The 22,047-nt window shown below is 42.2% G+C and overlaps 1 protein-coding gene across 1 annotated transcript in view; it reads left to right on the top strand.

Annotated features, from left to right (window-relative positions):
• lamb1b (laminin, beta 1b) overlaps positions 1 to 22,047 on the top strand; it is a 98,910-nt gene that overhangs the window by 51,845 nt on the left and 25,018 nt on the right. The window contains exons 21-25 of the mRNA XM_060902960.1: positions 9,246 to 9,470; positions 9,801 to 10,015; positions 11,274 to 11,370; positions 12,607 to 12,976; positions 20,301 to 20,485. Coding sequence (XP_060758943.1) covers positions 9,246 to 9,470; positions 9,801 to 10,015; positions 11,274 to 11,370; positions 12,607 to 12,976; positions 20,301 to 20,485 — 1,092 coding nt within the window. The remainder of the gene's footprint in view (positions 1 to 9,245; positions 9,471 to 9,800; positions 10,016 to 11,273; positions 11,371 to 12,606; positions 12,977 to 20,300; positions 20,486 to 22,047) is intronic.

Here is a 22,047-nt window from a genome sequence, read left to right as displayed (position 1 = left end):
GAATGAATAAATTTATTTAAGCATGATAAGCTGATCAGCAGAGCTGGTGGGGTCGTGCATGTACAGATACAAATAATTACAAATACAAAAGACTCAAAATATACAGAATCTTAAAAAAAAATCTGTTGATTATCTGTTAATTATCTTCACATTAAGTTAATTAGTAGTATGCATAACTATTGTTTTTGTATTTAGTTCCGGCTACAATAGGATCAAAATTTATTCTACTAATATCAAATTTAGCAAGTAAATTTTTCTTTCATAGGAAAAGTCCTTCTTTGTTAGTGTATAAGGATCTAATCCCATTGAGTGGTTTCTATATCCACTTCTTTTGAGTGTACGTCTTGGTTTTAATAACTTGTTTGTTTTCTGAACACAAACATGGCAATAAGTTCTTGTGTTAATGGACCGGACTCCACTTTTGGATCATTAATCCCTTTTAACTGAGAATGACCCGCACGCATGTATGGTTTGGCTTCTGGTACATCCATACAGTTTTAAATACAATATCTACAATTACAAACAGTTGGTTTTTATTGCATTTATTTAATCCCTGGGCTCCCGTCTGTAACAGGGCGTGATGTTGCATCCCATTAGTACACTTTACAGTAGATTATTAGAATCTAATAGAATAGACGAGCCAAAATAATTGGGGATCTTTTTTAATGGGCTCCGACTCATTATGAGTCTGAATAGGTGGGCCTTAAAGTAGAAAAGGTTGAGAACCCCTATTTTAGAGTAAATTTCTCAGTTAGTACAACAAGTAAACAGAATTAGGTCTTCTGAGTGTTTAGTTGTCCCCCTCTCTGTTTTTGATATCTTGGTACATTGTATCACTTTTATTCATCTCAACAACATTAAAGCTACAGCATATATGCTGTTTTCATGAAAAGGATACAAAGGAAACATGATTATTGAATCAGGGGAGAAAAAAATACTTGACGTTCCTGAGTCACCCTGGATAGCCTGTTTCTGGGGTCAGAATTGAAAGGACATTTGTATGCACATGTCCCTTCGATATCTCAGATATGTCAAATGTTATCACACCACAACTTTAGACATGAAAGAAGTTTGGCTAGGTGGTGACTGACAGGAGCGGCAGCCAATCACAAGCGAGAGAGAGCAAGAAAGAGTATGAGAGTGTAGCCTGATGCATAATAGCTTTTTTTTTTCCCCTAAAATCTAACATCCTGTATCATTAAGAGCTCTGAGCATGGACTAAATCCTGGATCATTTGTAATTTAATTTGGTAAAAACATAGCAAGTGAGAATGTAATGTTTCTTCTGTTTGCTTGTGCCGGCTCTAATCTCAGCCTAAACTTAGATTAGATTAGATTAGATTAGATTAGATTAGATTAGATTAGATTAGATTAGATTAGATTAGATTAGATTAGATTAGATTAGATTAGATTAGATTAGATTAGATTCACTTTATTCATCCCACATCAGGGAAATTCATGTGTTACAGTAGCAAGAAAATGTCAAACAGATAACAAATAAAACTGAAATAAAAATTAGACAAACGAAGGATTAAATACAGAGGGCTATTTGCATTATCTACCGGGAAAAAGTATAGAAAAATTGCCTTATTGAGAGGCTCGGAAAAATTGCACACTACAGGTAGACTCTGTATATATACACACATATATACATAAATTTTATATATATATGCATAAAAATAGTTTAAGGCCTATATTATTGCACATAATAATTGCATCGATGAGAGATGGCAGAGGTAGTAGTGGTGAAGTAGTGCAAATATAACGACAAACAGGTTATTGTTGCTACGTTACAAGTTGTGGGTGTTCTACAGTCTGACAGCAGTAGGTATGAATGATCTGCGGTATCTCTCCTTCTTACACCGTGGGTGTAGCAGTCTCCTACTAAACGAGCTGCTTAAAGCCCCCACAGCCTCATGTAGGGGGTGAGAGGGGTTATCCATGATTGAGGTCAGCTTGGCTAACATCCTCCTCTCACCCACCACCTCAATGGAGTCCAGAGGACAGTCCAAGACTGAGCCAGCCCTTCTGACCAGTTTATTAAGTTTCTTCCTGTCCCTCTCTGAACTTCCACAGCCCCAGCAGACCACAGCGTAGAAAATCGCTGATGCTACCACAGAGTCATAAAAAGTCCTAAGCAGTGTCCTGCACACACCAAAAGACCTCAGTCTTCTCAACAGGCGGAGACGACTTTGGCCCTTCTTGTACAGGACATCTGTGTTGTTAGTCCAGTCCAGTTTGTTGTTGAGGTGAACACCCAGGTATTTGTACTCCTCCACGATCTCAATGTCCAAACCCTGGATGCTCACTGGTGCAATTTGAGGAACCGTCCTTCTGAAATCGATCACCACCTCCTTTGTCTTGCTGGCGTTGATGCGCAGGTGGTTCAGTTCGCACCAGGCGACAAAGTTGGTGATGACCTCTCTTAACCTAAATTAACTTTCATGAGAAGAGTACTAGCCTACATTAGCCTACAATTTGCTACATTAACGTGCTGGTGTCAAGTTCTACACTTACATATTTAACTTGTATATTTTCCAAGTTATTGTTCACAAGCTTGATTTTATGAAAACAACAACAACATGCTGTTATAATTGAAATAGCATGTTATTCAGAAAGGCAAGTTGTCATTTAAACATGTGATTGTATAAATAGGGCCTGTCATAATTAATACAATAATTTTCATAAGCGTATTAACAATCTTTAGTTTAAATACACAGGTGATTATAGAAAATCGTGCGCACTGATTGGTCAAGAAATTCTGACTATTTCTCGATAATCATCTCGAGCGACTCAGTAAAATGGCGGCCAATCACTTTGTCACCATAAGTGAGGAAAAATTACAAATTATGAAAGAAAACGCTGTTCCTAAAAGCACTAAAGACGCTACGAAGTTTGGTCTAAAACTATTCAAAGGGAAAGTGGAAGTGTGATTTATTTTACCGATTTCAAAACAAAGTATTTTATATGAATCGGCATAGATAAGTGACACAAGTCTGCACTGTTATTACATTAGCATTTTTTAAAATTTTTTGAAATAATCACCTGAGGGTGGCACGGTGGTGTAGTGGTTAGCGCTGTCGCCTCTCAGCAAGAAGGTACTGGGTTCGAGCCCTGTGTCCATGTGGGTTTCCTCCGGGTGCTCCGGTTTCCCCCACAGTCCAAAGACATGCAGGTTAGGTTAACTGGTGACTCTAAATTGACCGTAGGTGTGAATGTGAGTGTGAATGGTTGTCTGCGTCTATGTGTCAGCCCTGTGATGACCTGGTGACTTGTCCAGGGTGTACCCCGTCTTTCCCCTGTAGTCAGCTGGGATAGGCTCCAGCTCGCCTGCAACCCTGTAGAACAGGATAAAGCAGCTACAGATAATGAGATGAGATGAGATTCACTTCACCTTCAATGAATAATTGTTAATTAATACAGAACGACAGCTGATTTTTTAGGAGAGCTCTCTATGCCAGATGTATCACTAAAGTCAGAGGTGAAAGTGGTACATTTATAGGCCACTCAAGCGTTGACTTGCATGTTAAAGCAGCTCTGCTCCATCAAAGACAATAGTCAACTCTTCTATGATGTGCAAACCTGCAACTGTAAACACTTTGGATATATTTCCAAAATTATTAGAATTATGGGCGGCACGGTGGTGTAGTGGTTAGCGCTGTCACCTCACAGCAAGAAGGTCCGGGTTCAAGCCCCGTGTCCAGCGAGGGCCTTTCTGTGCGGAGTTTCCATGTTCTCCCCGTGTCCGCATGGGTTTCCTCCCGGTGCTCCGATTTCCCCCACAGTCCAAAGACATGCCGGTTAGGTTAACTGGTGACTCTAAATTGACCGTAGGTGTGAATGTGAGCGTGAATGGTTGTCTGTGTCTATGTGTCAGCCCTGCGATTACCTGGAGACTTGTCCAGGGTGTACCCCGCCTTTCGCCCGTAGTCAGCTGGGATAGGCTCCAGCTTGCCTGCAACCCTGTAGGACAGGATAAGCGGCTACAAATAATGGATGGATGGATATTAGAATTATGTACCTACATGTGTATCCCAGAGGATTACTGATTACTATGATTGTGGATTGTGATATAGCGTCATCATATTTCTACATTGGCTATATTTTTCACTATTGAACTTTAGTGCCATCTACTGGATTTTAAGATTGATGGCATTTTTGATCGTAGACTTCCGTCAAGGCCAAATGCCATATCACGCAAAATTAGCGAAAGTGGAAATAAATTTGTACATTCGCTCCGTGACTCAGATCAGCTCCAAAATTTAATAAGTTCTTCCTTGGTCCATGCTACACCCTTCCAGTAAGTTTTAAGTTAATTGGGTTGGTAGGTTTTGAGGAATCTTGCTTAGTGTCAGACAAACAAACCACACCAAAGACATAACCTTCTTGGTGGGTAAAATGCCAGCTCCTCTAGATTGTGTTCTATCCAGCTGTCTATTTCACCCCTGCACAGGACCTTACTCTAGCTTGAGTTTTTTTGTTTGTTTGCCTCTTGGTTGGTGGAGTATATTATGGGAAAATATATATGATTTCTTTAACTATTTGTTGCTGATCAGTGTCATTTCCATATGACCTTAGGAATGGAATGTTAGTTCTCGTAAAGAAGATCTAAGTAAATGATTCTAATCTAAACAACTGTCAGAAATTTGGCAGCATGTTCTGCCTAAAAGTAAGGAAAATGCCTTTGGGTGGGATATCTGCCATGTGCTAATGGTTTCCAGAGCTCTGTGCAAAGCAGTTACTTTCCTGTAAAGTGAACCTGATACAGGTTTTAGGTTCAAACTCAGGGCAACACTGCCTTAATCATCACACAAGTCTGAAAAGCACACCCACACACACTAACACATTCCACTAATTTACACACCAATGGAAATGGATTGCGTCCAGGCCAAACCTCATATCACATTAGTGAGATTAGCAGTTCTAGCTAGGGCTGCATAAATATGGACTAAAAATATCTGTTGCTACACTTTGCAGGCTTGCTTTTCATTCTGGAGACTGTTGTGTGTGAAAATCTCATTAGATCAGCAGTTTCTGAAATACTCAAAACTTCTTGTCTGGCATCAACAAACACTTCATTCAGAACACATATAAACCTGTGCATTCATGCAATTATGCAATCAGCCAATCATCTGCCAGCAGCACAAGATTAAAGGAGATACGCAGAACCATGGCCTCACTTTCGTTTATAAATGCCTTGAGACCTCAAGAATGGCACAGGAATAGTTTTAAGCGTTAACAATAAATCTAATATACTGTAGTAATTTTTACGATTAAAATTATTCATATAGGTAGTGGTCTGAGTGAATGACCTTGACGTCTGTAACGTCACAGCAGGAAGTCTATCGGTCTCATCGCCATTTCCGCTATACTAAAACACAGAGCTGACTGCAACTTCGATCCTCCATTTTGAGCTAATTTATCGCCATGCCACATAGATGTGTTTTTGGCTGGTGCAGCAACACGACAGAAGGTGGATTTACGTTGCATTCATGGCCCAAGAATGTTCAAACTGCAAAGATTTGGACGCGTTTTGCGAGTTGTTCACGGGCACATTGGGCGCCTATGAAGTGGTCTCTCTTCTGCTCTGCACATTGTACTGAAGACTCATACGAGACCTCTGATCTATTGAAGAGCGTTGGCTATAAGCCTGTATTGAAAGAGGGTGCGGTACCAACAATTAAAGGAAAAGAAAACTACAAGAAAAGGAAAGTATTTATTTATTTTTAAAAAGGAAAGCAAGTTCAGTTGCACCAGTTCTCCTGGAGTGTGAGCCAAGGGTTGTTGGTAAAACCCAGGACAGAACGGGACGGGACATATTATCGCTCAGGCAGTGACCTCCCCGCGGTTGTTGCTAAAACCGGTGACGTCCCATCCTGGGTTTTAGTAATTGCCTGAGCTGAGCAGTAATGGCGGAGTACTCAGTATGGAGAAAATGGAGAATGGGTGGACCAGCCATCTGATTTCTCTGCTGGATATTGCTGCCATCTCGCCCTTGCATGGAAGAAGCGAATGAACGGAGAACTGAATGAACAACTGAAAGTCAGATTGTTTCAAAACAATCAGCCACAAGTTCGGCCTTCAAGAAGCGAGAACACAGACGGGTAAGACGAGACTCTCATTTGGATACAAAACAACACATTATTTACCTGCATTTAGATTAATACATGTAACTTGTATTGTGTATTTATATAAGATTATTTAATTTGCTTCAGAATGTGATTGTCTCAGTTCATCCGATTATTTAATTAGCCTTTTACGTTTTATCAGTGAAAATGCATGCATGTACATAATATATGTTGCATAAGTTATAACACCTATCCTGTTTTAATGAGAGTCAACCCACAATCAACGAAGTCAAATCAGTCTTACACTACGTTCACACTGCAGGCTGAAGTGACTGAAATCCGATTTTTTTCGCCCATATGTGACCTGTATCCGATCTTTTATTGACAATATGAACGACACAGATCCGATTTTTTCAAATCCGACCCAGGCCGTTTGGATATGTGGTCCTAATTCCGATTCCTATCCGATCTTTTCATATGCGACTTCAGTCTGAACCGCCAGATCGCATTCATCCGACTTACACGTCATCAACAAGCCACAAACGTCACTATTCTGTGCTGAAGTAGGCGGCGGGTCTCTCAAAAAAAGTTACAAAAACATGGCGCATGACACGTTCCTTTGAACAGAGGTTGCAGTCACTACCCCGCAGAACGCCTGAGCCAAAACCCTTGCCCTCTTCCTTCTCAACCTCCTCCTTAACATCAGGCTATTGTGCATGTTCTGGCTCCGTCGCAACAACAACTGCATCATCGCCAGGTACTCCATGCTGGCTACTATCATACACAGGAAACTTTAGGTTACTTCCGTAAACACTGGCCATGCTCACTGCGTGTGACGTCGTCGTATCCTGCAATGCACATGCGGAACACTTTTAGGTCGCTTTTCGTTCATACTGAGGATCACATACAAGTCGCATATATTTGTTAATGTGAACGACCTCACAAAAAAATCGGATTTCACAAAAAAATCGGAATTGAGCATTAAGCCTTGCAGTGTGAACGTAGCGTTAGTTGAGCAAGTCGGTAACGCTATTTCTTACTTTCACCATAAATTTTTATTTATATGACTTTGGTCTATAGCTGTCAAAGGCCTCGGCCTTAAAACCAGTTACCGCTGTGACGTCACGCACTCAGGGCTGGCTGGCTCAGCGGGGCAGCTCAAATGCCAACTTTGTGGTCAATTTTAACTCTCAAAAATATATATATTTTTTATTCTCATTTATGTAGCATACTAGAGTCAAGTATGGAGATACTATCCGCTCAGAAATGTCTCTCATCTCATCTCATCTCATTATCTCTAGCCGCTTTATCCTGTTCTACAGGGTCGCAGGCAAGCTGGAGCCTATCCCAGCTGACTACGGGCGAAAAGCGGGGTACACCCTGGACAAGTCGCCAGGTCATCACAGGGCTGACACATAGACACAGACAACCATTCACACTCACATTCATACCTACGGTCAATTTAGAGTCACCAGTTAACCTAACCTGAATGTCTTTGGACTGTGGGGGAAACCGGAGCACCCGGAGGAAACCCACGCGGACACGGGGAGAACATGCAAACTCCACACAGAAAGGCCCTCGCCGGCCACGGGGCTCGAACCCGGACCTTCTTGCTGTGAGGCGACAGCGCTAACCACTACACCACCGTGCCGCCCCCGCTCAGAAATGTGCTGAAAAATAAAGGTTCTGCGTATCTGCTTTAAGAGCTTCAGTTAATGTTCACATCAAACATCAGAATGTGGAAATGCCTTTTCAGAGATTCTGACCATGACATGGTTGTTGGTACCAGATGGGTTGGTTTGAGTGTTTCAGAAACTGCTGATCTGAAAATCTCCCACATAGCAGTCTCTGGTCTTTACACACACTGGTGTGAAAAACAATCTGTAGGCAGAAACAGATCCAGGAGACTGGTTCAAGCTGACAGGATAGCTACAGTAACACAAGCCACAAACAACCACTCTGTACAACCATGGTGAGCTGAAAAACATTTCAGAAAAGCTTGTGGAGAAGACCACATCGAGTTCCACTCCAGTGAGAGCACTTTTTTTCCCCACATTCTGATATTTGATGTGAATATTAACTGAAGCTCTTGACCTGTATCTCCATGATTCTATGCAGTGTGCTGCTGTTAAATGATTAGCAGACTGGATAATTTCATGATTAAGCAGGTGTACAGGTGTTCCTATTAAAGTGGTTAATGAATATATTGATAACAAATGGTTAAATTTTAATGCATCACTTTTAAAAATGCATTCATATTTCCAGAATTGATTGTTTTTCCCTCACCCGGGACGGAGTAAGCGGGGCGAGGTATTGTAATCAGTGCAGTTTGTTTTTTGTTTGCTTGTGTGTGCGTCTGTTAACAATCTAGCGTCTAGACGGTTGCACCGATTGACTTCAGATTTTCAGGGTAGGTGGGCAATGGTCCGTAGATTACCTGATTAAATTTTGGGGGTAATCGGGTCAAGGTGAAGGTCGCCAGAAAGGTCAACCTTTCGGTCAAAATAACATTTTCCATTATAACTCAAAAACGGTTGCCAAGAGACAGATGTTTACTATTATGAGCATATAGGAACTCCCATATGGCCTTTCATTTAGCACCATGATATTTGACCTTGCATGACCTTGAAAGGTCAAACTCAATCATGGATCACGGTCACAGATTTTCACAGGGCTAACTTGAAAATGGTTGATGGTAGACAGATATTTACCCTTATCAACTTATAGGAAGTGCCATATGGGCTTTCATTTGGCACCATGACCTTTAGCCGTGAGTGACCTTGAAAGGTCAAACTCAAGGTCATGGGTTTTAAAAGGGCTATAACTTTAAAATGGTTCGTGATAGCCAGATGTTTACCATTATCAACATATAAGAAGTCCCATATGGGCTTTCAGTTGCTGCCTTGACCTTGAATGACTTTGAAATATCAAACTTAAGGTCATGTATTTTCATAGGACTCTAACCTGACAGCTGATGATTGAGAAATATTAGCATTATTAACATATAGGTATAAAATAAGTGCTGCCGGGCGAGGTTTGTTTTGCCTGGCAACACTTGTTTATTTGTATGTATTCATTTTCCGTTGGCATTTCCATGCCTTAATTTATCACACTTACAGAAACCTGAGCTGGTCCACATGCTCATAGTTTATTGTAAAAATGTTATTTCTCTCCTCAGGACCAAGGTGTGAGGAATGTGCACCTGGTTACTATGGTAACCCAAAGGTGTCAGGTGGACGGTGCCACCCGTGCCGGTGTAACGGCAACATTGACATGCACGACCCGATGTCCTGCGATGCCCGCACAGGAACCTGTCTCAGATGCCTGCACAACACTGAGGGCCAGGCGTGTCAGCACTGTCGCCGTGGCTACTACGGAGACGCTAGCACACAGAACTGCCAGAGTAAGTGTGTGTGTGTGTTTGTGTGTGTGTCCATCTCCATGTGTGTAGACACATACTTCTCATGTGTATGTGTCCAAGTATGTGTTTGCTTTGTGTGTCCATTTCCCTAAATTTTGTTGTATTGTCAAATTCAGTTTTTGCATCTTCTGATTTTGTTTTGTGTTGTAGAACATAAGATTGTACATCTCTCAGCCACGATACTATACACTGTTATTTTACAAAATTGTATAAATATCATATAAACCTTTTTGGCTGTATCGCCCATGCCTATATTATCTACATCCATAAAATCTCATTTATTTTATCTGTATTTTGTCTGTGTGTGTTTAGAGTGTGTGTGCGAGCTTTTGGGTACTGACAGTCACAAGTGTGCAGATGGTGAGTGTGAGTGTGACCAGGTGAGTGGGCAGTGCCCATGTCTACCCAGTGTTGAGGGTCTGCACTGTGACCGCTGTGCCCCAAACACCTGGAACTTCCACAGTGGAAAAGGCTGCCAGCCGTGTCAGTGTCATCCCACACACTCTTATAGCCTGTCCTGTGACAGAGTGAGTACACACACACACACACACACACACACACACACACACACACACACACACACAGAGTCATGTTGGTGCAAACAAGTGGAAAGATATGAAGCATACAGAACAAAGAAAAATAAAGGAAGACAGTGTTTATTCATCCTTAGTAACTGTCTGATCAGGATTGCACTGGTTTGAATTGGGCGACAAGTTTGGTGGGAAGTAGGACAAAATTTAGGAGAAAATATCATGGACAAATACAAACAAAAATAACATGGTGAAAAATTATGAACTCAAGTGATGTATGCAGCTGAGGTTGAGGAACTAACAGAGCCAGAATTCACAGATTGTGTTGACAATGCTGGCATTTCTAATGAGAATTTATATTCAAAGAAAAGGGAAGAAACGGTCTGGCCCACTACAGGTTTAAATCTGAAATCTGAATGCAGGTGGTGGTACGGTCGTGTAGTGGTTAGCGCTGTCGCCTCACAGCAAGAAGGTTCTGGGTTTGAGCCCAGTAGCCGACAGGGGCCTTTCTGTGTGGAGTTTGCATGTTCTCCCCGTGTCTGCGTGGGTTTCCTCCGGGTGCTCCGGTTTCCCCCACAGTCCAAAGACATGCAGGTTAGGTTAACTGGTGACTCTAAATTGACCGTAGGTGTGAATGTGAGTGTGAATGGTTGTCTGTGTCTGTGTGTCAGCCCTGCGATGACCTGGCGACTTGTCCAGGGTGTACCCCGCCTTTCGCCCGTAGTCAGCTGGGATAGGCTCCAGCTTGCCCGCGACCCTGAACAGGATAAGCGGTTACAGATAATGGATGGATGGGATCCGAATACAGATTCAGATAGTCTTATTGTGTTACACCCCTACCACACACCTTCAATTTCAGCACATACCCGTACATATCATAGTATAGCCAGTAAAAGTAAAGTTGATTTATTTGTCAAATGATTTCATCCAAGGCAACTTATAAGCAAGGCAGAACACAGCTCAAGCAGGGTTAATGATCTTACTTTAGCATCCAGCAATGGGTCAGTGTCAGTCCTGGGGTTTTGATCTCACAACATCAGCAAAACAGTCATTGAAAAAATCAGTACACAAGTGGCTGTGTTCTCACTGGGTGGCAAACATGGCTTAATTTTTATCTTCCTGTTAACTCATAATGATGTTAGCCAGTTGAGTACAAGGTCATTCTCCAGCCTTCATGTTTAGCCAGGATCGCTCTGCTCACTGCTTACTCTTGGCCAGCGATGTGTATACTAAACTCCTCTGATGTGTTTCCCAGATGTCTGGTCAATGCTCCTGTATGCCAGGCTTTGGTGGCAGGACCTGTGAGGAGTGCAGAGCTCTTTTCTGGGGTGATCCAGAAGTTAAGTGTCATGGTGAGTTTAAAAATTTGTCTCTCAAGAGCCCAATACAGGTGGGTAACTCTGAGCAAAAAAACCTTTGAAAAATATGTAATGACTTGAAATGCCAGAACAAACACTGGCACAGAATAAACACAGTGCTTTTCTGAGACGGATTACTTTATTGTTCTTGAAAGGGTTCTGGCTTTACGTCACAAATCAAGTAGATATTTTGTTGTCATTTTGTTTGTTTGTTTCATTACAAAGTAATGATCCTTATAGATCATCATGAGCAGAATCTTTTGTACAGATTTGTAATTTGCTTTTCAAGCAGCTGAATGTCCAGATGTGCTTGAAAGTGATGCCATGACAGTCCTTGGTGATGCTAACTCTCGCTGAACCACCATATAGGTTTTTGAGGCGGAGCTTTGTGTATATGGGCAGGAATTGGGGCGGGTTCAAGGAATAAAAATGTTCAAACTCTTATTCAGCGCTCCCTGTTTAAGTTTATTCTTTAGAGACCTATTCTTGACCAGTTTTGAGAAATTTTACCTAAATGCACCTTTAAGTCAGCTAGTGCACTGATTAATAAACATACACTGTAAATGCACAATTACACTCCAGAGCAATTTATAATTTGTGTGCTGCATCTACTCGTGCAAGAAAGGCTCCATACTGAAAGAGATTTAAGACAAATCTAGGTTATATTTAGCTTATATGTGGGTGTGTGTTTAGGCTATAATGTTCCTATTCTTGAGAGTTACTCATTTTTTCTTCCTCTCACACACACACACACACACACACACACACACACACACACACACACACACACACACACAAGTGCTCATGGACCAAAACATTCCAGGGCATAAAAATACACAAGGTCTGGTTATGCTCCATGTGAAATCTAGAAGAATTCAACTCAGATTCCAGCTCAAATTTTCCCACCATAACTTCTAAACAGCTGTGAGAACACACACACACACACACACAGAGACATATACACACACACATATACACACACATATACAAACACATACACACACATACCTCTTCTGTTCCCCATCATGTACAAGTGGTACAAATGGTAACAATCAATGCAGAAAATGTAGATTCCATCCAACTGGCTCAACTGTGGACCTCAGTCAGGCGCGCGCACACACACACACACACACACACACACACACACACACACACACACACACACACTCTTTTCATTCACATGTAAAGCTGTGGTAAGTCCACTAACTTATTTGTTTGTCTGTGTTCCAGCATGTGACTGTGACCCCCGGGGCACGTCTACACCACAGTGTAACAAATCGACAGGAGCATGTGTCTGTGTGGAGAGTGTAGCCGGTCAGCGGTGTGACTTCTGTGGGCGTGGCTACGTGGGAACTTTCCCAGACTGCCAGCCGTGTCATCAGTGCTTCCATGACTGGGATGTCACTGTGCGTGAGCTGACCAAGCAGACGCAGCAGTTAGTGGACACTGTGGAAAACCTGAAAGTGACAGGAGTGACAGCAGCCTATAAAGACACAATAGACAGTCTGGAAGGCGGCGCCAAGCAGCTCACTCAGATACTAGAGGATGACAAGCCTCAGCAAACTCTTAGATACTCTCAGGAGCTTCTGCAGCAGGCCAAGTATGTACACACACACACACACACACACACACACACACACACACACACATATATAAAGCATTCAGCAGTGTACAACCTCAACTCCAAAAAAGTTGGGAATTGCTGTGGAAAACACAAATAAGAACAGAATGTAATTATTTGCAAATCATGTAACCCTTATATTTCATTGAAAATAGTACAAAAACAACAATGTTGAAACTGAGAAATCCTACTGTTGTGGGTTTTTTAAAAATATATGTCTCATCTCATTATCTCTAGCTGCTTTATCCTGTTCTACAGGGTCACAGGCAAGCTGGAGCCTATCCCAGCTGACTACGGGCGAAAGGCGGGGTACACCCTGGACAAGTCGCCAGGTCATCACAGGGCTGACACATAGACACAGACAACCATTCACACTCACATTCACACCTACGGTCAATTTAGAGTCACCAGTTAACCTAACCTGCATGTCTTTGGACTGTGGAGGAAACCGGAGCACCCGGAGGAAACCCACGCAGACACGGGGAGAACATGCAAACTCCACACAGGAAGGCCCTCGTCAGCCACGGGGCTCGAACCCGGACCTTCTTGCTGTGAGGCGACAGCGCTAACCACTATACCACCGTGCCGCCCGTTGTGTCATAATAAAAATAAACTAATTAGGTTCATTGGCAACAGGTCATTAACATGATTGGGTATAAAAAGAGCATCCCAGAGAGGCGGAGTCTCTCAGAAGTAAAGATGGGGAGGGGTTCACCGCTCTGTGAAAGACTGCATGGTCAAACAGTGCAACAATTTAAGAATAACATTCCTCAATGTAAAATTGCACAGAATTTGGGGATTACATCATCTGTGGTAGGGGTTCTCAACCTTTTCTGCTTTGAGGCCCACTTATTCAGACTCATAACGAGTCGGGGCCCATTAAAAAAAGATCCCCAATTATTTTGGCTCCTCTATTCTATTAGAATCTAATAATCTATTGTAAAGTGTACTAATGGGATGCAACATCACTCCCTGTTACAGATGGGAGCCCAGGAATTAAATAAATGCAATAAAAACAAACTGTTTATAATTGTAGGTATTGCATTTAAAACTGTATGGATGTGCCAGAAGCCAACATAAAACCATGCATGCAGGTCATTCTCAGTCAAAAGGGATTAATGATCCAAAAGTGGAGTCTGGTCCATTAACACAAGAACTTATTGCCATGTTTGTGTTCAGCAAACAAGCAAGTTATTAAAACCAAGAAGTCCACTCAAAAGAAGTGGATATAGAAACCACTCAGTGGGATTAGATACTTACACACTAACAAAGAAAGACTTTTCCTATGAGTTGGAAAATTATCCATCCGTTGAGTTCCCCGACATCTCAGACTACCTGGTGCTGCAGACATCATTCTACACGGACACACAAATGAAAACCTGGAAGAGCATGGAGGTGTACAACTTTTTTATATGTGGCTGGGTTAAAGATCTGGGGATCAGGACACTACAAGATAGACGGCGGTAGACGGTCTACAGTAAGTGCAGGAAGAGTGTTTATTAGCAGGTGTGATATTTACAAAAGTGAAACACAAACAAGAGTAAAGCAGAATCATAAAAGCAGAATATTTAAACAGCATTATAAACATGACTAGAAACAAATGGGACAATGATAATGATAATACTTGGCAAAGCCTTTATGAAAACAGCATCCGTATCTGCGCATGCTGATTGCACTCAAATCAGTATCAGGTGTTTCCCATAATGACTGGGTCCCAAGAGCGTGCACAACGCGCTCCGTGAGGGCGTGTGGCCACTCGAGCTGCACCAGACTCAAGTCTGCAAAGGCATGCCATTCAATTGTTCACCTGCTGTGTGAACACAACTTTTAGCTCACGTGTATATCGACAAGCATCACCACCAAAATGCCTCATTTTCATCGATAACCCATCGAAAAGCATCGTGAGCTATAGTGTGACCGTGGCTTCATGAGGCAGATGTGACGTCGAATACAACCCAGCAATTGTACACTACTACAAGTAAAAATTAGCTTCAATTTAAAAAAAAAAAATCATGGCCCACTAGATGGCGAGCTGCGGCCCAGTAGTTGAGAAACAGCGATCTATGGTACATAATATCATTAAAAGATTCAAAGAATCTGGAGAAATATCTGTATGCAAGAGACAAGGCTGAAAACTGACATTGGATGTCTGTGATTTTCAGGTCCTCAGGTGACACTGCATTAAAAGCAGACACATGTCTGTAGAGGAAATCACTGTATGGGCTCAGGAACACTTCAGAAAACCATTGTCTGTGAAAACAGTTCATTACTGCATCCACAAATGCAAGTTAAAACCATATATAAACAATATCCAGAAACACCGCCACCTTCTCTGGGCCTGAGGTGACTTATTAGTGATAAGTGGAAAACTATCCTGTGGTCTGTTATGAATCGAAATTTTAAATTCTTTATAGAAATCATGGATACCACGTCCTCCAGGTTAAAGAGGAGAGGGACCATCCAGCTTGTTATCAGTGTACAGTTCAAAAGCCAGCATCTGTGATGGTATGAGGGTGCATTAGTGCACATGACATGGGTAGCTTGTACATCTGGGAAGGCATCATGAATGCTGAATGACATACAGTATACACGCTTCAGAGCAATATGCTGCCATCCAGATGATGTTTTTTGTTTTTTTCATGGAAGGCCTTCCTTCTTTCAGCAAGACAATGCCAAAACACATTCTGTACATATTACAACTGTATGGCTCCCAGAGCCAGTTCAGACCTCCATGGGGCCCTAGGCAAAATTCTGCTAAGGGGCCCTCTTAACTGAACCCCAAAATGTTCAACAGTCGCACCTGACACCCAGTGCTTCCACTCATCCCCCCTTTAAACATATTGCACTAGTGTCGCCACCTGTTGGTCTAACTGGCTGACTGGCTGGACTCTGCTTGTTAGAAACTTCAAGGCCCGGTCACACAGCACTCTGCGTCTATATCACGTACAAAAAGATACAAAAATCAGGTGGACGTGGTCGTAAGTGGTAATTTTTGGTCAATTTTGGCTTTGCCGTGCTTTGTACGGGGTATGGCCGTCGGCGGCTGTTTCACTGCCATAGCACTGCCAAATCACGGGTAACCGCGGCTCAGCGTCGTTGGAAGAGCGGCTTGCTGCGCATATAAAAGCGGTAGGATATGTTGAGCCTGTATCAGTTGGTTCTGTTGGTGCTGGAGCATTAAAATGAGGACATCACAGCGTTGAGGGTTCATGTTCACCCCTTGACATCTAGACTGCAAGTGCCGAGGTCTCAGAAAATTACGGTATTTACATGCTGCAAATCAGAAGTGATGCAGAAGTGATTAGACAGTGATCAATCGAATTTAGAACTTGTTTGAGACGTCGTTTAACGGGCTTAGACAGTGCTATGTACGCGGAAAAATCCATTTCTCAGTGATAAGCCGCTAAACACACGCTATATCCCGTGATACCAACGCGTAACACCCGTCCGATGACCGTGCTCTGCCCGTGATAGACCGCCAAACTTTCGCGTCTTACCACGTCTCCCCAAGTTTTAATAACGGCCGGGACACTGATTATCACGTGTTTTTCACCTGTGTTGCACGTCTTTACCACGTGTGCCGGCCGTGGTTGTCCGCGGTCTAAAGTTTTGAGCAGTCCAAAACTTTTTGCCGCGTCCGACGCCGTTCCGATTTTCCCCTGCGTCCTGTCACGTCTGTATATCGACTGTAACACGTCTTAACTTCGACATCAACACGAACAATATCGTCTGCTTCACGGGAGAGCACTTTTTGACGGGTTTTGGCCGTGATAAAGCCGTAAAGCGCTGTGTGACCGGGCCTTAAGCATCGCACCTGGAAAATATAGATAAGGCTACTATTAATTCAGCTCCATCAAATTGGCTGCACTTGTTTTACCTTCAGATACTGTACTTAAAATGTAGGTGATTTAGATTATTATTTAGCCTATTTAGCACCATTGTCATATTTCACGAGTTTTATTTATTCACTAATATATCTGCATCTATATTTGCCTGTGGGCTGTCCAAGCAAACAAAATTCAATCTTAGTAAATATTTATCCATTACTTTCCATTTTGTATAAGTGCAGTTGTAACTACACTCAGAACGATCGATATAACACTTAAATTGTAGAAGCCAGCAAGACGCACACGGAGACCGGCCGGGGATCACCCAGGGCTCACCGCCCTGTTATGTAGGTCAAACACCGACAAGCCCCGTCCCTCCCACTCTCCCACCCAGAGAGGAGAGTTACACTTTTGTTCCCGCTGTTCATTTTCATGCAGTTTCTTTTTCCTTTTTTCACTCCCCGAGGGATAATTCCGCTTCATCTTGCTAGGTTGATGCACATGCACTGGGAATCTGACGTGCGCGAGCAGCGCGATGGACGGTCACATCGTCACTTTTTTTTTTCCCACGGGGCCTCTATGAGTTTGTGGGGCCCTACGCAACGTGCGTAGTGTGCGTATTGGGTGAACCGGTACTGATGGCTCCATTGTAAAAGAGTCCGGGTGCTAAACTGGCCTGCCTGCAGTCCAGACCCGTCTCCCATTGAAAACATGTGGCACATCATGAAGCACAAAATATAACAAAGGAGACCCCGAACTGTTGATTAAATGAAACTGTATGTCAGGCAAGAAAGGGACAATATTTTTCTTTCAAAACTACAGCATTTGGTCTCCTCAGTTCCCAAACGTTTACAGAGTGTTGTGAAAAGTCAAGGTGATGCAACACAGTGGTAAACATGCCCCTGTTCAAACTTTTTTGAAACGTGTTGCTGACATCAAATTCAAAATGAGCATATATTTTTCAAAAAACTATAAAATTTCTCAGTTTCAACATCTGATATTTTGTCTTTGTACTATTTTCAATGAAATATCGGGTTTCCATGATTTGCAAGTCATCACATTCTGTTTTTATTTTTATTTTCATTCTTATTTTTATTAATATCCATTCACTCTGCAGACATACGACAGTTTAAAGACAGGGTTAGATGTCTACCTGTTGTTCTGGACATACTTGACAAAGTTAGCTTGCTGAATTATAAAATAATCTTTCTTAAAAATATATACAGTTGTGTTCAAAATAATAGCAGTGTGTTTAAAAACGTGAGTAAAGCTCAAAATTCTTATAATAGTTTTTATTTCCATGCATTGGGAACACTGCACATTATATTCTACATCAAAACATGAAGAAAAATGTATCAATATTTTAATTACTTTACAGAAAATGAAGAAAAATGAACATTGGGCTGTTCAAAAAAATAGCAGTGTCTGCATTTTTCATTACAAACTCCAAATATTTACTGTATAAACTGAAAAAATCTTCAGGATTTAGTATTCCTGTGAATCACTAAACTAATATTTAGTTGTATAACCACGGTTTCTGAGAACTTCTGGCACCTGTGAACAGGTATTCCAGCCCAGGATGATTTGACAACATTCCACAATTCCTCTGCATTTCTTGGTTTTGCCTCAGAAACAGCATTTTTGATGTCACCCCACAAGTTTTCTATCGGATTAAGGTCCGGGGATTGGGCTGGCCACTCCATAACTTTCATTTTGTTGGTCTTGAACCCTGATGCTGCTCGCTTACTGGTGTGTTTGGGGTCGTTGTCTTGTTGAAACACCCGTTTCAAGGGCATTTCCTCTTCAGCATAAGGCAACATGACCTCTTCAAGTATTTTGATATATGCAAACTGATCCATGATCCCTGGTATGCGATAAATGGGCCCAACACCACAGTAAGAGAAACATTCCCATATCATGATGCTTGCACCACCATGCTTCACTGTCTTCAGAGTGTACTGTGGCTTGAATTCAGTGTCTGGGGGTCGTCTGAAAAACTGTCTGCGGCTCTTGGACCCAAAAAGAACAATTTTACTTTCATCAGTCCACAAAATGTTTTTCCATTTCTCTTTAGGCCAGTCGATGTATTCTTTGGCAAATTGTATCCTCTTCAGCACGTCTTTTTTTTAACAGTGGAACTTTGTGGGAGCTTCTTGCCGATAGATTAGCTTCACACAGGCATCTTCTAATTGTCACAGTACTCACAGGTAACTTCAGACCGTCTTTGATCACCCTGGAGCTGATCATTGGCTGAGTCTTTGCCATTCTGGCTATTCTTCGATCCATTCGAATGGTAGTCTTCTGTTTTCTTCCACGTCTCTCTGGCTTTGCTGTCCATTTTAAAGCACTGGAGATCATTTTAGCTGAGCAGCCCATCATTTTCTGCACTTCTTTACAGTATACGTTTTACCTCTCCAATCAACGTTTTAATCAAAGCACGCTGTTCTTCTGAACAATGCCTGGAACGACCCATGTTTCTCAGGTTTTCAGAGAGAAATGGATGTACAACATGTGCTGGCTTCATCCTTAAATTAGGGCCACCTGACTGACATCTGTTTTTTCACAGAATGAATGATCTCACTAATTAAACTCCACACTGCTATTATTTTGAACACGTCCCTTTCACTTAATTATTCGATTACATAGACTCAGGAGCATGCATATCATGAATGTTGGGTCTGTTGGTTTTCTATGACTCTACTACACCTACTGGTAAATTATTTGCCATGTAGTAATATAATTTCCACCAAAAACAGTGATTGATCTGGTTAGTCATGTTGGACTGCTATTATTTTGAACACAAGTGTAATTAATAAAACCTTAAACGTGTCAGATTTTTTTATATTCCACCTGTCATTGCTTTTGGGACAGTTTGATGAATGATTTTAACTGGAGGTAAATCTGGAGTAAAAATCATGCTACTACTCAGCAAAGAGTAAAGGAAATTTCATTTTTAAAGACAGATACGCTAGAGGATTATACATTTCAAATGCTGTTGACTCATGATGTTGTTTTATCCGTAATTGTTTTATTCTTGCATAAGAGTGGAGCTTATTTTTTACTGAAATATGTACTGGACTGTATCATGGTTGGTTCAGTTTTTTTCATGCTCTGCCTCTTTCTAAATGCTTGTACCTGTAAAATTAGTATGTATTATGTTTGTTTGTTTTTTTAACTTTATTTTTTGTCATATTGGCAACCCCACGTCAGTAATATTTTCAGCTTCTTGGTACGATTATTACTTTGGAACAGTCAAAAGCCAGACAGGAAAAATTTCAGTACAGACAAATTGTTCATGAGGAAAAGTCTCCTTTAGTTCATTTCCCTTGCATGTCATAAAGGTGGTCATCCACTTCCACTAAGATTCTCAGTCTCTATCTCCACCTCTTTTTTTCCCCTCTGTCTTTGCCCTCTCACTCATGTCTACTCTTACCCTCTTTCTGTCTTTGTAATGTCTCTCTGCATTTTCCTCTCAGGAGGGTCATGTCTGATCTGGACCGCTCTCTGAACCGCTCGGAGGTGGATATACAGCAGGTCTCTGAGGAACACAGCAGGGTTGCAGAGGAGCTCAAATCACTCAGTGCAGAGACTCAGAAGCAACAAGAAAGCATTGATAACACACAGCAACAGGTGCTGCACATCAAACACTCCGACCCAGCAGGTACGAACAAGCTTTCTGTTTCCCTTTCCTGTAACTACTGCTAGTAGATCCTGAGTTTGAACACGGAACTATGTAATTTAATGTAAACTAAATATATTATATGATATCATATTTAATTTTTTTAGCGGTCCGGTTTCCATCAAATCCTGCGCTTTGATTGGCTGGCGAGCGGGTCCGTATCCTATGATACAGACCCCAGTTATGGACCGCAACTCGCTCGTTCACAACAACAACAAACATAGTAGCATTTTTTGTCAACATTTATCTTTTTTTTAAGATTTATTTATAAGATTATCAAAAATCTTATAAGATTTTATAAGATTTATTTATAAGATTATCAAAAATCTTATGAATTTTTGCCAGCATTTCTCAGGAGAATAGCATTAATTTTACAGCATGGATAGTGATAACGACGGTGTTCACAGCGAAAGCGAGTTTTACTACCGTGAGGAAGAAGAAATAAAAGAAAACATTTCAGGAGAAAGCTAAAAACCTGTAACTGTTGCTAACGCCGAGCAAAAACATGGCTGAATCCTGAATGACTCCTATTTGTATAAATAGGGGACTACATAGGCGGCAAAATGTAGTTTTTTTCCTGCCATGGAAGTGCACTTGTATACCGAGGAGGAAGCCATTTGCATTACAGCCGTGAATGAGGATTCAAAATGGCGGCTTGGCTCGGTTTTCTCTTTCGGGCGCTCTCGTTTTCTGTTAGAATTTGGTAAAGAAAAAAATAAATATATTATTTACCAGCTTAAGGTCGGTCTGTATGGTGAAATACCGTGACCTCGGCCTTGAATACTGACCTCGGCTCAGAGGGCCTCGCTCAGTACTTTCAAGACCTCGGTCACGGTATTTCACCATATGGACCTCCCAGCTGGGAAATAACATATATATATTTGTAGAGCTCTCTTAGGTGTGGGTGGAGCACAGAGGACGGCAGGACAAAGCTTCAGGTAATAACAGGCTTTTATTGCCAGACTTTTCAGTATAACAATAGTTCTATTGGGTAAATACACACACACATGCTGTGTTCTTGTCCCGGGAAGAGCTCTCCTCTGCTCTCCCTCTGCCTCCTTAAATAGGGCGCGGTTACTGGGAAGACACACAAACACAGGTTAATTACTGTCAGGTGTAGTGATTCTGCCACTCACCTTCCCTGGCTCCGCCCTCCTGTCACAGACTGGCGCTTGACCACGCCCCCGCTGCCACATACCCCCACCGCCCGACTCAGGCCGGGCGGCCGTCCGGCCCGCAGCCGACTCCCCCCCCTTGACGGGAGAGGAAGTCCGCCACGACCATCTGCGCCCCCGGCCTGTGGACCACCTTGAAATTGAAGGGTTGGAGTGCCAGATACCAACGGGTGATCCGCGCGTTGGCATCTTTCATGCGGTGGAGCCACTGGAGGGGCGCGTGGTCCGAACAGAGGGTGAAAGGGCGCCCCAGCAGGTAGTAACGGAGGGCGAGGACCGCCCACTTGATCGCCAGGCATTCTTTCTCAATAGTGCTGTAGCGCCCCTCACGCACCAACAGCTTCCTGCTAATGTACAGGATGGGGCGGT

The sequence above is a fragment of the Neoarius graeffei genome, chromosome 21 (genome assembly GCF_027579695.1).
Source record: "Neoarius graeffei isolate fNeoGra1 chromosome 21, fNeoGra1.pri, whole genome shotgun sequence".
Classification (NCBI taxonomy): domain Eukaryota; kingdom Metazoa; phylum Chordata; class Actinopteri; order Siluriformes; family Ariidae; genus Neoarius; species Neoarius graeffei.
This window is presented reverse-complemented; position numbering and strand designations above follow the sequence as displayed.